At 55.2% G+C, this 15,257-nt stretch overlaps 1 protein-coding gene across 1 annotated transcript; it reads right to left on the bottom strand.

Annotated features, from left to right (window-relative positions):
• Positions 1-280: 280 nt before the first annotated feature.
• Positions 281-14,696, bottom strand: LOC116983274 (phosphatidylinositol 4,5-bisphosphate 3-kinase catalytic subunit gamma isoform-like). The gene is made up of 11 exons (XM_033036955.1): positions 14,386-14,696; positions 11,991-13,811; positions 11,250-11,315; positions 7,920-8,145; positions 7,170-7,264; positions 6,469-6,615; positions 6,233-6,323; positions 4,299-4,429; positions 3,949-4,060; positions 2,342-2,499; positions 281-758 (listed from the first exon to the last, which is right to left on the bottom strand). The coding sequence occupies exons 2-11, from the start codon at positions 13,800-13,802 to the stop codon at positions 495-497; spliced, it is 3,102 nt and encodes a 1,033-aa protein (XP_032892846.1). The 5' UTR covers positions 13,803-13,811; positions 14,386-14,696; the 3' UTR covers positions 281-494.
• Between the last annotated feature and the right edge of the window lie 561 nt (positions 14,697-15,257).

The following is a 15,257-nucleotide window of genomic DNA, read 5'->3' as shown; positions in this document are numbered from 1 at the left end:
TGGTCACTCCTGCATCACCGGTCACTCCCGTCCCACACTGGTCACTCCCGTCCCACTGGTCACTCCTGTCCCACTGGTCACTCCTGTGTCACCGGTCACTCCCGTCCCACACTGGTCACTCCCGTCCCACTGATCACTCCCGGCGCACACTGGTCACTCCTGTCCCACTGGTCACTCCTGTCCCACCGGTCACTCCCATGTCACCGGTCACTCACGTCCCACACTGGTCACTCCCGTCCCACTGGTCACTCCTGTCCCACCGGTCACTCCCGTGTCACCGGTCACTCCCGTCCCACACTGGTCACTCCTGTCCCACCAGTCACTCCCATGTCACCGGTCACTCCCGTCCCACACTGGTCACTCCCGTCCCACACTGGTCACTCCCGTCCCACACTGGTCACTCCTGTCCCACTGGTCAGTGCCCACACACATCGGTCAGTCCTGTCCCACACCGGTCAGCGCTGTCCCACACCAGTCAGTCTCTGCAGCTGGGGTCAGGCTTGTTTAATGCCCATCCACATGTGGATCCACCAGTTGGCCTGTACAGTCCAGCCCAGGCTCTCGCACTCGCTGATGCAGCTGAGGAAGTGTTGGTGCGCGGCTGGGGTTTCACTGCCCACAGCCAGCGCCTCCCGCAAGTATTCAACGTCCCGCGCACAGTTCAGCTCCGGGAGTCCTGTCCGCAGCATCAGCGAGAAGAGGGTGATGAGGAGCGAGGAGTGGGACCGCAGGCTCAGGTACGCCTGGACACAGGTGTCCTGTAGACCAAAAAACAGGGGTTACCACATCTGGCCACACACTGACTGCTCCAGGGAGCCGATAAGAGGGGCGGTACTGAGGGAGGGGCGGTACTGAGGGAGGGGGTTACTGTGGGAGGGGGAACTGAGGGAGGGGCAGTACTGAGGGAGGGGGTTACTGAGGGAGGGGCAGTACTGAGGGAGGGGCAGTACTGAGGGAGGGGCAGTACTGAGGGAGGGGGTTACTGAGGGAGGGGCAGTACTGAGGGAGGGGCAGTACTGAGGGAGGGGCAGTACTGAGGGAGGGGCAGTACTGAGGGAGGGGGTTACTGAACTGAGGGGCAGTACTGAGGGAGGGGGAACTGAGGGAGGGGCAGTACTGAGGGAGGGGCAGTACTGAGGGAGGGGGTTACTGAACTGAGGGGCAGTACTGAGGGAGGGGGAACTGAGGGAGGGGCAGTACTGAGGGAGGGGCAGTACTGAGGGAGGGGCAGTACTGAGGGAGGGGCAGTACTGAGGGAGGGGCAGTACTGAGGGAGGGGCAGTACTGAGGGAGGGGGTTACTGAGGGAGGGGGTTACTGAGGGAGGGGGTTACTGAGGGAGGGGGTTACTGAGGGAGGGGCAGTACTGAAGGAGGGGGAACTGAGGGAGGGGGAACTGAGGGAGGGGGTTACTGAGGGAGGGGGTTACTGAGGGAGGGGGTTACTGAGGGAGGGGGTTACTGAGGGAGGGGGTTACTGAGGGAGGGGCAGTACTGAGGGAGGGGCAGTACTGAGGGAGGGGGAACTGAGGGAGGGGGTTACTGAGGGAGGGGGTTACTGAGGGAGGGGCAGTACTGAGGGAGGGGGAACTGAGGGAGGGGGAACTGAGGGAGGGGGTTACTGAGGGAGGGGCAGTACTGAGGGAGGGGTTACTGAGGGAGGGGGTTACTGAGGGAGGGGGAACTGAGGGAGGGGCAGTACTGAGGGAGGGGGTTACTGAGGGAGGGGCAGTACTGAGGGAGGGGGGACTGAGGGAGGGCAGTGCAAAGTGAAATTTACTAAAGAGCAGAATTTAATGTTCGAGCATTACACTGTTATAGTTACAGAGAAGGTGCAGACTAGAAAAAGTGCAAGGGCTACAATAAACTAGGTTGGTTGATCGGGTCTACACCCTAGATTCACAGATGGTAGAACATTACAGCACACAGTGTCTGTATCGAACATGATGCCAAGTTAAACTGATGGAAATGACTCATATCCCTCCTTGAAACAATATGAAACGATTCATATCCATGTGCCTGCCCAAACGCTTCTAAAACACCACTATCATAGCTGCTTCCACCACTATATCTGGCAATGCGTTCCAATCACTCACCGACCGCATATCTCCTTTATATTTTGCCCCTCCCAGATTAAAGCTATGCCCACTAGTATCTGACATTTCTACCCTGGGAAAAGAGGTTCTGATTGCCTACCCTCTCTATTCATCCCTTCATTTTATATACTTATATCAGGGCTTATGGAAGGAGCATTCAGTAGTCTGATAACAGCGGGATAAAAGCTGTTCCTGAGTCTGGTGGTGCGCACTATCAAATGGGACTTCCATCACCGCCCACACTCACCTTGAAGCGCTGGAAGTAGAGGCTGGGCCTTCTGTTCAGCCGTCCCATCACAAAGAGCATGTCTGGGGTTAGGACGAAGGGCACCCGCTCCCGCCTCAGGCCCAGGAACCGCTTCCTGTTGCCCAGGATGTGGCCAAAGTCAACATGGAATAGGTTCCCTGTGGAGAGAGGAAGGGTGACCAAACATGCACTCCTGCCTTTGTGTCCCCACCCGGATATCGATCAGGATATCACCATCATTCAGCAGGGAAACAGGATGATGTGGATAGATAGACACAAAGTGCCAAAGTCACTCTGCAGATCAGACAGTATCTCTGGATCCCCTCTACTCTCAGTCTGAAGAAGGGTTCCAACCCAAAATGTCACCTCTTCTTTTTCTACAGAGATTATGCCTGGACTGCTGAGTTACTCCAGCAATTTGTGTCTATCTCCAAATAGCATTCCAACCTCCCATACTGACTGCAGCTCCCAAGCTCTGGAAGTGCACTGCCGTGGATCAAACAGGGGGGAAAAAAGGGATATGGACCACGTGCATTAAATTGACATCGTTAGCACAGACATCAGGGCCGAAGGGCATGTCCCTCTGCTGTGCTTTGTCCAAAATCACTGGGCATCTGGAATTCTCTGCCTGTCTATGGAATTCTCTGCCTCAGAGGGTGGAGGTGGGTTCTCTGGATCCTTTCAAGAGAGAACTAGAAATGGCAGAGTCAGGGGATATGGGGAAAAGGCAGGAACGGGGTACTGATTGGGGATGATCAGCCATGATCACATTGAATGGCGGTGCTGGTTCGAAGGGCCGAATGGCCTACTCCTGCACCTATTGTCTATTGTCTATCGTTTATCGTCTATCCAAGACCTGTTTTCACATATTTGGCCCAAATCCATCTAAACATTTCCTATCTATGTACCTCTAAAAAAATGTATTTTAAAGGCACAGTGTGGTGGTGCAGCACTAGTGTCTTACAGCGCCAGAGACACAGGTTCGATCCTGACTAAGAATTCTGTCTGTATGGAGTTTGTACATTCTCCCCATGATGTGTCAGTGTTCTCCGGGTGCTCTGGTTTCCTTCCACATTCCAAAGATGTTATTCATGACTTTGGTAAAGATTGTAAACTGTCCCTCGTGTGTAGGATAGTGCCAGTGTATAGGGTGATCGATGGTCAGCGTGGACTCAGTGGGCTGAAGGGCTTGTTTCTGCGCTGTATCTCAAAACTAACCTGTTATAGTACCCGTCTCAACTGCCTCTTCTGACAACTCGTTCCATGTAATCAACACCTCCTGAGTGAAAACTGGCCCCTCAGGTCCCTATTAAATCTTTCCCCTCTTGCCTTATACCTATGTTCCCTGATTCTTGATTTCCCTACCCTGGGTAAGGGATTCTATGCATTCACCCTATCTATTTCCGCTCGTGATTTCATTACGTCTATAAGATCACCCCTCATCCTCCTGCGCTCCAAGGAATCCTAGCCTGCCCAGCCTCTCTGTAGCTCAGGCCCTCGAGTCCTGGCAATGTCCTCATAAATCTTGTCTGCGTTCTTTCCAGCTTGACCCTCAACATCAGCCCAGGGTGTTTGGGAGATCAGGGTGCATGGGTGAGGGGTCACACCTCGCTCTGTGATCATGATGTTGTCGTTGTGTCGATCTCCGATGCCCAGGACGTACGTTGCGACACAGTATCCGGCACAGGAGGTGACGAAGGTCTCCATCGCTTGCTGATACTGTAGGTTGAGATGGATGGCCAGTGAGACGCAGTGGATAAGACACAGCGACACACCAGTCCCAACCCTGGGCTTCCCCCGGGGGTGGGGGCTGGTACTGAGGGGATGGAGGGGGGGGGGGGGAGGGAGATACTGAAGGGTGGACAGTATCCTTCAGTATCCTGAGAGGGGCGCGGTGAGGAGACAGTGAGGGAGGGGTACTGAGGGGGGGGGGGTACTGAGGGAACGTAGGACTCACCGCTTCCTCCACCTGCAGCTTAGACCGCAGCCAATCGTGCAGCGCGTCGTTCTTGAAGGCACCACTGTTGCCGCCCTTCAGGCGCTGCACGGCTGCAATGGTCATCGCATCTCCCACCGCCTCGATCATCCCTGCAGCGCACAGGCAGGGCAAGTTTATTATTGCACGCATGGGTTCAGTGAGATACAGGTGCAGTGAAGATCCTGCTTGCAGCAGCATCACAGGCACAGACTCAGACACACACAGAAACATCAATTACATGGAGATTCTCCAAGTCAGTGAAAAGGAAAAGTCTGTGCAAAAGACAAAACACAAAACACACTTATAGAAAACAAAGTCACGGTAGTGCAAGAGGTTGTTCATCATATTCTCTTATTGAGGTAGGATTAGGATGAGTTGCAGGTTGGTTCAAGAAAAATAAATAAAATGAATAACATCAAACATAGAACAGTACAGCACAGGAATAGGCCCTTCAGCCCATAATGTCCGTGCCAACATGATACCATTAAACTAATCTCTGCCTGCACGTGATCCATATCCCTTCATTCCCAGCATACCCACGTGCCTCACTTAAAGCCTCTTAAACACCACTATAGTATCTGCCTCCACCACCACCCCTGGCAGTATTTTCCAGGCACCCACCACCCTCTGTGTAAAAAACCCTGCCCCGCACATCTCCTTTAAACTTTGGCCCTCTCACCTTAAAGCTATGCCCTCCAGTGCCTGACATTGTCACCCTGTAGAAATAAGCTCTAATTGTCTACCCTATCTGTGCCTCGCAGAATTTTATAAATAAATCAGATATCCCCTCTGCCTCGGGTACTCCTGAGAAAGCAATCCATGTTTCTGCAACCTCTCTTTATAGCTAATGCCCTCTAATCCAGGCAGCATTCTGGTAAACTTCCTCTGCACGCTCTCCAAAGACTCTATATCCTTCCCTCTGCTTGACCGAACAGAACTGCACGCAATGCTGTCTAACTAGAATTTTATTTATGCTCATTGGATAGGTTGGATAGGCTATCGGAGACCTTATTGAGGTGTACAGGATCATGAGAGTCACGGATAAAGTACATGCTCACAGTCTTTTCTCCAGGGTAGAGGATTCTAAAACTAGAGGGCACAGGATTAAGGTGAGAGGGAAAAGATTTAAGAGGGACCTCAGGGGCAACTTTTTCACTCTAAGGATAGTCTGCATCTGGAACGAGCTGCCAGAGGAAGGTATAGAAGCAGATACAATTATGTCTTTTAAAGGACATTTGGACAGTTATATGGATAGGAAAGGTTTAGAAAGATATGGGTCAAATACAGGCAAATGGGACTAGCCCAGTGTGGCAACTTGGCATGGACAAGGTGGGGGAGAGGGGGAGGGGGGAGGGGGAGGGGGAGGGGGAGGGGGAGGGGGAGGGGGAGGGGGAGGGGGAGGGGGAGGGGGAGGGGGAGGGGGAGGGGGAGGGAGAGGGGGAGAGAGAGAGAGAAAATCAGTACAGGAATAGGCCATTCGGCCCTTCGGGCCAGCACTGCCATTCAATATGATCATGGCTGATCATCCACAATCAGTACCACATTCCTGCTTTCTCCCCATATCCCTTGATTCCCTTAGCCCTAAGAGCTAAATCTAACTCTCTCTTGAAAACATCCAGTGAGTTGGCCTCCACTGCCTTCGGTGGCAGAGAATACCACAGATTCACAACTCTCTGGGTGCAAAAGTTTTTCCTCATCAATGGCCTACTAATTATTCTTAAACAGTGACCCCTGGTTCTGGACTCCACCAACATCGAGAACATTTTTCCTGCATCTAGTCTGTCCAATTCCTTAAGAATTCTATATGTTTCTGACAGACAGACAGAGAGAGAGAGAGACAGGGGGAGAGAGGGGCAGAAAAAGAGGGATACAGATAGAGACACAGAGGCAGGATGTGTGTGGGGGGAGTTTACCCATGTTGTATCCGGTGGCTATGCACCCGTAGGGGATGAGGTTCAGATCGAGCGAGTTTTCCTGCCAGATGGAATCCATTATCACCAGAGTCTGTGGGACAGGCAGAGAGGAGGGGGCATGAAACAGGTGGACCGGCTGAGGTACAGGCTGAGGGGAGAGCTGGTACAGGAGGTGGGGACGGCTGGTACAGGAGGAGGGGAGGGCTAGTACAGATGGAGGGGACGAGCGGTCTCACCTGGAGGACCAGCATGTCCTGTCGCAGGTCATCGCCCTGCTTGAAGATGATGCAGATTGGCCGGCCGTGGGGGTCACTGAGGTCAGCGGGGGTGAACTCCAACCAAAGCGGCTTCTTCTTGGAGGGTAGAACCTTGCATTGCTCCACCTATCAGAGGCAGGGTCAGGACCACTTGTTCCCAAAGTAAACATCCGCCCCCCCACCCCCCCCTCAGTACTGCCCCTCCCACAATAAAAACTGTACTCCCCCCCCCCCCCCCACAGTGCGGCAGTACAGACGGAGAAAGGTTGGGGTCTCCCTGTCGGTCTGCCCCTGGGCCTGACCAAGATGGCCATTCGCAGGTCCAGGCAGCGAGTAGTCGATGGCTGCACTGGGGTTGGCTACCTGCCCCTTTTCCGGGCCTATGTCCGTCCCCGCGTGTCCCTGGAGGGGGGACTTTGCAGGCCTTCCGTGAATGCTGGTTGCCGCGGGAGGTCGAGTGTATTGTTGATAAAGTTGGCGATATATTAATTTGACGACCGTTTGTTTGTAAACTGTCAACATAGGCAGTCTTTGATCATGTTAATACCCTGTATGGTTTGTTTTTTCCATGAATAAAAGTATTTGTATAATTTTTTTTTTTTAATGTTTAAACGCACGGTGCCCCCTCAGTACTGCCCCTCCCACCGCGCGGTGGTCCCAGAGGACTGCCCATCTCTCACCAGGATGCGCCCCACCCTGAGGCTGGGGTTGTACGGAGCCACGACGTTCTGGGGAAGATCCGCCTGTCGCAACAGTTCGTGCAGCAAGGCTGCGGCTGCAACGAGATGCATGTGTTAATGCCCCGCAGAGGAGCAGAGTTTTGCCTCCCCTTCCCTCCCTTCATCTCCCCTCCCCTCCCATCCCCTATTATATATTTATCGCCTTGTATTAATGGCAGCTTTTAACTGCAGCAAGTAAGGATTTAGTAACAAGCTCCTGCAGATGCTGGTTTACACAAAGGTATCAGGGGGGTTGGGCAGCATCTCGGGAGAAAAGGGATGGGTGATGTTTCAGGTCTCGATCCTTCATGGGACTGAGGACGTTTGAAACAGGGTCCCGACCCGAAATGTCTTCCATCGTTTTTTCCCCAGAGATGCTGCCTGACCTGCTGAGTTACTCCAGCACTTTGTGTCCATCCCTCTAAACCATTCCTATTCATGTACCTGCCCAAGTGTCGTTTAAACATTGTACATTGTAGCCGCCTCTACCACTCCCGCTGGCAATTCCTTCACCTCTCCTCTTGCCCCTCCTGCACTCTCACCGTCTCTCACCCCCAGCGATCGCTTCCCCTCTAGCCTCCTCCTCCACTCCCTTGAACCATCTGCAGTTCCACCTACATCTCCGCCCCACCCTCCCCACTGACCCTGGGGGGGGGGGGGGGGGGGGGGGCAGCGCTGGCTTTTGGCCGTTCCCAGCCGGGGTGGACTGACCGTTGGACGGGACATCTCCTTTCTCAGCGATGGCCGCCTTGAGGCTGGTGGCCACGTGTCCGAGGGAGCTGACCAGATGGACCTGCCGCTGGAAGTCCTGCAGAAGGGTTTGGCCGCATGCCAGCAAGTACGCTTCCAGGGTGACCGCGTAGCGCTCCGAGAATGGGGGCGATCCCATCACCTCGCCGCGGCAGTACCAGAAGAAGAAATGTCCGATCCTCTTGCTCTGGGGGAAGAGGAAGAGCTGCGGAGTTAGACGGAGAGATTCCAAGGTGGCATCATCGTGGTCAGACACATCGACCTCACGCCGGTGGTCTTCTCTGACCACTGCCTCCTTCAGGCTTCCTGTCACCTACAGGAGGACCGAAAGGCAGGCAGAGGGTTGTGGAAGTTAAATATGAAGCTGTTGACCCCAGAGAACATTGAGGAGCTAAAGAGGGACTACACATGTTGGAGAACGGTGAGGCCCCTCTTTGACTCCCCAACACACTGGTGGGAAGCAACCAAGGAGAACATTAAGAGGTTCTTCAACTTTAAAGGGGTTCAGAGCAAGACAAAGTGAGAGGGAATTATGTCAACTCCAGACAGGTTTGCAGCACCTGCTCCTTCTGCAGTCGAGAGGGGTGGATGTGAGGAAGGAACTTAGAGAGCTCGGCTCTTTACCTCAGAATCCTCCAAGATCATCTTCCGATCCAGGGTCCGCCACATGGAGCAGGATGAGATGTGCTCACGCTTCTTCTTCCATAAGGTTCACAGGGGGAGTTCTGTGATCACCAGCCTTAGTGAGGACAGCTCGGTAACATCCTTGCAGACGGACATGCTGAGGATCTGCACATCCTTTCATACAGGTTTGTACGACAGTAAGGCCACAGACAGCACCGCCTCCCAGAACTTCCTGTCCTCTATCACGGAGGTCTTGGAGGACAGCAAGCGGGAGAGTCTGGACCAACCACTGACCTAGGAATTGATTGGCTCCATCCGTTCCTTTGAATTGAATAAAACTCCCGGAAGCGATGGCTTACCGGCTGAGTTGTATTCGGCTCTGTGGGACTGGGTGGGCCCGGACCTGCTGGAAGTGTACAACGACATGCTTCTAGCCGGCAGCATGTCAGACTCTATGAGGAAGGGCAGCATCGCCCTAATCTATAAGTAGAAGAGGGAGATGAATGATATCGGGAATTGGAGACCCATCACATTGTTGAATGTAGATGTCTAAGGCCATCGCCAACTGGGTCAAGTCTGCTATCGGACAGGTGGTCCTCGCTGGCATTTAAAACTCAGTCACCTTGGAGGACAGACGGGAGGATGCCTGCCTAATCAGCTTGGACCAGGAGAAGGCCTTCGACAGGATATCGCACACGTACATGAGGGACGTGCTCTCCAAAATGGGCTTTGGGGAGGGAATCAGAAGTTGGATCCAACTGCTCTACACCGATATCTGTAGTGCAGTCCAAATCAATGGGTGGGAATCAGACAGCTTCCCTGTCAGGTCTGGAGTCAGGCAGGGTTGTCCTCTCTCCCCTGTCTTGTTCGTCTGTTGTATTGAACCTTTTGCCTAGTCCATCAGGAAGGACGTGATCATAAGAGGAGTGACATTGCCAGGCAGTGGGGACACTCAGGTCAAAACCTCCCTGTACATGGACGGGGTCACCGTCTTCTGCTCAGATCCAGGGTCGGTCCGCAGATTGATCAGCATCTGCGACCAGTTTGAGTCGGCCACGGGAGCCAGGGTGAACCACAGGAAGAGAGAGGCCATGCTCTTTGGCAACTGGCCTGACCGATCATCTGTCCCCTTCACCATCAAGCCTGACTTCTTGAAGGTGCTGGGGATCTGGTTCGGGGGGGGGGGGAGCTGAGGCATGTGACAAGAATTGGCTGGAGCAGACGGCCAAGGTGGGGAAGAAACTGGAGCTGTGGATGCAGCGCTCCCTGTCTATAAAGGGGAAATCTGGTCATCAGGTGTGAGGTGCTCTCGAGGCTGCTGTACTTGGCGCAAGTGTGGCCCGTCCCTCCCTCCTACACCACAGGGATCACCTGGGCCGTCTTCCACTTAATCTGGGGGTTGAGAATGGACCGGGTGCGACAGGCCACACACGGGGGTAAAAGCATGCCCAACGTCGCCCTCACCCTGATGGCCACCTACGTGTGTGGCTGCATCAGGCGGAGTGTAGAGCCAAGGCACGTGGGCACCAAGTGTCACTACCTGCAGAGGTTCTACCTGTCCCCGGTGTTGCGAAGGATGGGCCTGGCGCAGATGCCACACAATGTGCCAGTCAGCTGGACATTGCCGCCCCATCTGTCGTTCGTGGAAAGGTTCTACTGGACCAACACCTTTGACCACATGTCCATCGGGCAGTGGTCAGCACGGAACGTCCTGCAGGCACTGCAGGGAAAGGACTCGATGGATCCGGTGGCGTGGTTCCCAGAGCAGACTGCCCAGCTTGTCTGGCAAAATGCCTCATCGCCAGAACTCGCCAACAAGCACCAAGACCTGGCTTGGCTGGCGGTGAGGGGGAGCCCTCCCAGTCAGATCCTTCCTGCACCGTCGGAACCTCACTACCAGCTGCCCTCGGGAGGGCTGCTATGGAGCGGAGACGGTTGCCCACCTCTTTGCAGAGTGTAGATGTGCAAAGACAGTCTGGAGAGGTCTGCAAGGGTCCCAGTCACGATTTATTCAAAACTGCTCCGTCATAGAGGACTCTGTGATTTACAGACTGTTCCCAGGGACGCATTCAGAGACTGACATCGAGTGCTGCTGGGAGGTCATCAACTCGGTGAAAGACGCTCTTTGGTCTGCCCGAGCTTTGTTGACCACCCAGCGGAGCGGGATGTCCGTCAGGGAATGTTGCCGACTGGCCCACAGCAGACTGCAGGAGTCCGTGCTGAGGGACGCACTGAAGCTCGGTGCAGCTAACGCCAAGGCTCGGTGGGGGAGGACCACGGTCTAGGGTCCTTCCGCTGCTGGGCATGGGGGGCAGGGTGTGGTGGAGACGCCCCTCAAAATAAGGGAAGGGATTCCACGCCAGTGGGCCACATGAATGTGGGGTAATTTGTGTAAACAGTATTGAACCTATGTATAGACTCCGAGAATGTTGGATGGAGTTTTGTAAGGATCATGTATTGTATATATTTATAAAAAGGTCTATTTTGAAATTAATTTTTTTTTTTTTTTTTAAATCTCTCTCGCCCCGCCCACACCATCCACGATTCCTCAGGAGGGACTCGGCGCTGAGGGAGGGGCGGTATTGAGGGAGAGGTAGTACTGAGGGAGGGGCGGTGAGGGACGGGCAGTACGGAGACACCCCCACTCTGCCTGTAGCTGACACTCACTGTCAACGCGCGACCAATCAGGAACCTGGCCAGGCTGCTGTCGTGGTACGGCTCGAACTTCAGTACCTGGGGAACAGATAGACAAACCTCAGAGGCCATTCAGCCTTGGTTTCACTGCTAGCCCACCAACCCCACCATCCCTTCCACATGGTCCCCAGCCTGGATCAGGTGATGGTGATTCTGGCCAACTGGTCCATTGCCTTGGTCCATTGCGGGGGTTCGGGCGAGGAATCTGACCAGGCTAAGGATGTATGGGGGGGGGGGGAGGGGGCAAGGAGTGGAGGGGAAGAGGCAAAAGTGCAGGAGAGAGAGCGGAGGGGGGGGGGGGGGGTGAGTGGAGGGTAATAGAAGGCAAGGGAGGGGTGGAGGAGGGGAGAGAATGGGGAGGAAGGAGGGGGGGGTGGTTGAGAGTGGGCATGGAGGGTGCGACATCACACCAAGAGCACCTGGAGGAGGGATCAGGATGTGATGCGTCTCACCTGCACCACCTGGAGGTGGTAACACCGGAGGAACATCTCACCTGGACACCTGGGGCATATCACATAACTGCTGGAGGAGGGATCTCAGGTAGTGACACCTGCAGGAAGTATCTCAATCGGTTTCACATCTCTGCTGGATCATCTGGAGGGGGTATTTTTGGAGGTGGGGCATATCACTTGGACACTGGGAGGCGATATCTCGAGGTTTCCCATCTAGCCTAGTCCACCTGAAGGAGAAATCTCAGGAGGTTTCATATCTCACCTGGACTAACTGGAGGAGATATCTCAGGAGATGGTCATTGTCCAAGCCCTCCAGCCGCCTCACCGCCAGTTTGCGGACTTCACGGTCGGCAACGTCCGCCCCGAGCAGCTCCAGGGCCACCGCCAGGTCCAGCTGTTGGGGCTGCCAGCGGTGAAAGAGCCAGTGTACCTCCTGTACCACACTGCGGTCTCCCCACTGCACCGTGGCCAAGAAAATGGGCAGCGGGCGGCTGTAGAGCCCGCACTCTTCCCTGAACCGCTCCAGCAGGTCCCTCTTCTCACCGTGGGATGTCTGCCCGAAGTCTGACGATTCCGACCCCTTGTCCGAGTGTCCGGGCAAAGCCACCGGTCGATGGTAGGTGTCAAGCAAGATGCAGATGGCAGCAGAGGTCACGAGCTCGGGGTTGGTTTGGGAGCTCAGCAGGTCCGCTCCTTGGTTGTCCCTGGATCCCGGCCACATGTGCAACACGTACTCACCCTGCCTCAGGAGCGAGTGGTGGTCTATCAGGAGCAGACTGACCGAGTGTAGATGTCCAGCCTTGCCCTGCCCAGGGTTCCCTTCCCTTGGACTCTGCCTGGGGTCCCAGGCCGGGAGTGTCTGGTCGTCTAGCCCGTAGACCGCCAGCCTCAGCCGTGATCCCCGGGGCAGGTTCTCCACCCGGATGTCCAAGCTAAGCCAGACGTTCCACATCATCTCTTGGGCAAGGGGTCGTGGGGGCGAGGCGACGGAGGACAGGACACTGGCCCCATGGAGCACGGCGGCCTCCACGTAGACCGCGGGAGGCCCCTCGCTGGGCGGGGCGGGGAGGTCCAAGCCCAGGAGCTTCACCCGGAAGCGGTGGTGGCAGTCCCAGAGCGAGATGATGGGGGGTTCCTCCCCATCCAGCTCCTGGAGTCCAGTGGTCAGCTCCGTGGCCTCGTCCACCAGTGGCCACTCCACACCTTCCACCCCATCCTCCTCTGCGCACGGGGCCTCCACCAATGCCAGGTGGACCTCCTCCTTGTTCTTCAGACAGTGGCGGACCCAGGAGAAGTCCACCAGCGGCCGGCAGCCGGTGAGGTAGTCCTGGCGCCCGCAGACCTTCAAGACCAGGTCAGGGGCGACCTCTGGCGGCGTTGCCTCACGGTAGGCTTGCACAACCTCGCCCGGAGTGTAGCGAAGGTCCACCTTCATCTTCCGGCTGGTGCCAGCATGGTAGATGGTCACCGCCATCTCCCTGATGACCTGGGGCAAGAGACCTTGAGGGAGGGGGCTGGACACCAGGCAGGGCTCCATGGCAAAGGCCCTCCCGTCCCGCCCTTGGACATCCGCTTGCCTGACCACCGCAAACATCCTGCGTGCCCAATTCAGCTCACTCTGCTGGCTGGCCACTCTGGACCGGACATCCAGACCCACCAGGTTGGTCAGCCCGTTCCAAAAGTCCTGGCTGGATCTGGTCTCCTTGGGTTGGGGCTCCAGGTGGATCTGACCCTTCTTGAGGCCCAAGCTCTTCCAATATCTCACCGCCTCCAGCGAGGCCAGGGTCTGCTGGTCCTCCAACATCTCGTACCAGGTGGGACCCTTCCTGTACAGCAGCCGGAAGTGGTGGGGGGAGTTCAGCTGGTAGTTGCTGGGCGTGGCACTGTGCCCGGCAGCCTGGCTCCAGGCCAACAGGCGGAGGGTCCACACTGTGGAGTGTGTGGGCATCTCCAGGTCCAGCGACTCACTCTGGCCGTCGGAGGGGCAGGAGGTGGGCAGCACGCAGGTGAGGAGCAGAGTGCCGCGGGCGGTGAAAGGTCCGGCGCTGTTGACCGCACCCTCCGCCTGGTCCATAGCCGGCACCTGTGAGGAGAGGGGAGATATGCCAGTGGTCAACGCAGCTCTCTGCCCAACAATGTCCCATCACACACTCCCTGAGTGAAGCTCCCTCTACCTCCCTTTATACTCCCCCGAGGTCAGACACAGGGTGAAGCGGTCCATATCCCTCTATTCCTTGCCTATTTATGTGCTGCCTACATGCATCTGAAATGTTCCTATAATATTTTACCATATATATAGTTCAACCAGATCTCCCCTCAGCCTCCGATGCTCCAGTGAAACCAATCCAAGTGTGTCCATCCTCTCCGTGCAGCTAATACCCTCTAATCCAGGCATCATTCCGGTAAAAGGTACACAAAATTGCTGGAGAAACTCAGCGGGTGCAGCAGCATCTATGGAGCGAAGGAAATAGGCGACGTTTCGGGCCGAAACCCTTCTTCAGACGAAGACGAAACGAAACCCTTCATCATTCCGGTAAAGCTCTTTTGCACCCTCTCCAAACCCTCTACACCCTCTCGGTCATAGGATGACCAGAACTGCACACAACACTCCAACTGAGGCACAGTACTCCCAAACGGACACAATACCCAAGAATTACCTGACAGGACTTCAGCTGAATGAATCGGGTTGCAACGCGGTGTCCTGGAGGTGATGTCTACCCTTCCAAGCCTCTCACTGAGGGAGACCAGGTCTGGGGTTTGCAGACGACTCTGGTGTCTCATGGGCTGGCGATGAGCAGGCAAGTGTGACAGATAGAGATGGGCGTCAGCTGCTGAGACGGTCTTTATACTGGAAGGTAATCTGTGCCAAGAGGTGGAGAGAGTTCTCCGCACTTCCTCATTCCTGATAATTGAGTTACCTGTTCCACCACATTAGTAACACAGTGCAGGGCTCTGATCTGCTGGTAATGAGATCCGGGCTCAGCAACACCTTTTCCCCCACTAGAGGGCAGCACAGTGGTAGAATTGTTACCTTACACCAGGGGTCGGCAACCTACGAATGCGACCCGTAACTCGAAATCATCCGGCCCGCAGTAGTTTTTTTCGAGACAGGGGTGTTCCTCTCCTCCTAAAGTCCACCACTAACTCCTTAGTCTTGTCGGTGTTGAGCTGCAGGTGATTCAGCCCACACCACTCAACAAAGTTGCTGACCACACCTCTGTATTCAGCTTCCCTCCCCTCACTGATGTAGCCCACAATTGCAGTCATCTGAAAACCTCTGTAGGTGGCTGGAGTCCGAGTTGTATCTGAAGTCTGAGGTGTAGATGGTGAACAGGAAGGAAGGGAGGGAGGATCGTCCCCTGTGGGGCCCCTGTGTTGCTCACTACCATGTGTGAGACACGGTTCTGTAGCCTGACATATTGTGGTCGTCCAGTCAGGTAGTTGGTGAGTCAGGACACCAATGGAGCATCCACCCGTATCTTCATCCGTTTGCTCTCTACTATTGTAGTACTGATTATGAGATATTTAT

This window comes from Amblyraja radiata, chromosome 18 (genome assembly GCF_010909765.2).
Source record: "Amblyraja radiata isolate CabotCenter1 chromosome 18, sAmbRad1.1.pri, whole genome shotgun sequence".
Classification (NCBI taxonomy): Eukaryota; Metazoa; Chordata; class Chondrichthyes; order Rajiformes; family Rajidae; genus Amblyraja; species Amblyraja radiata.
This window is presented reverse-complemented; position numbering and strand designations above follow the sequence as displayed.

Bases quoted from the DNA above. Each gene is read 5' to 3' on its own strand.
- LOC116983274 (XM_033036955.1), bottom strand. From the start codon at position 13,802: ATGGACCAGGCGGAGGGTGCGGTCAACAGCGCCGGACCTTTCACCGCC. The intron at 4,430-6,232 runs GTAAACTCCCCC...TGTGCGCTGCAG, and splicing joins AGCCACCGGATACAACATGG to GGATGATCGAGGCGGTGGGA. The intron at 4,061-4,298 runs GTGAGTCCTACG...CTCAACCTACAG, and splicing joins AGCTGCAGGTGGAGGAAGCG to TATCAGCAAGCGATGGAGAC.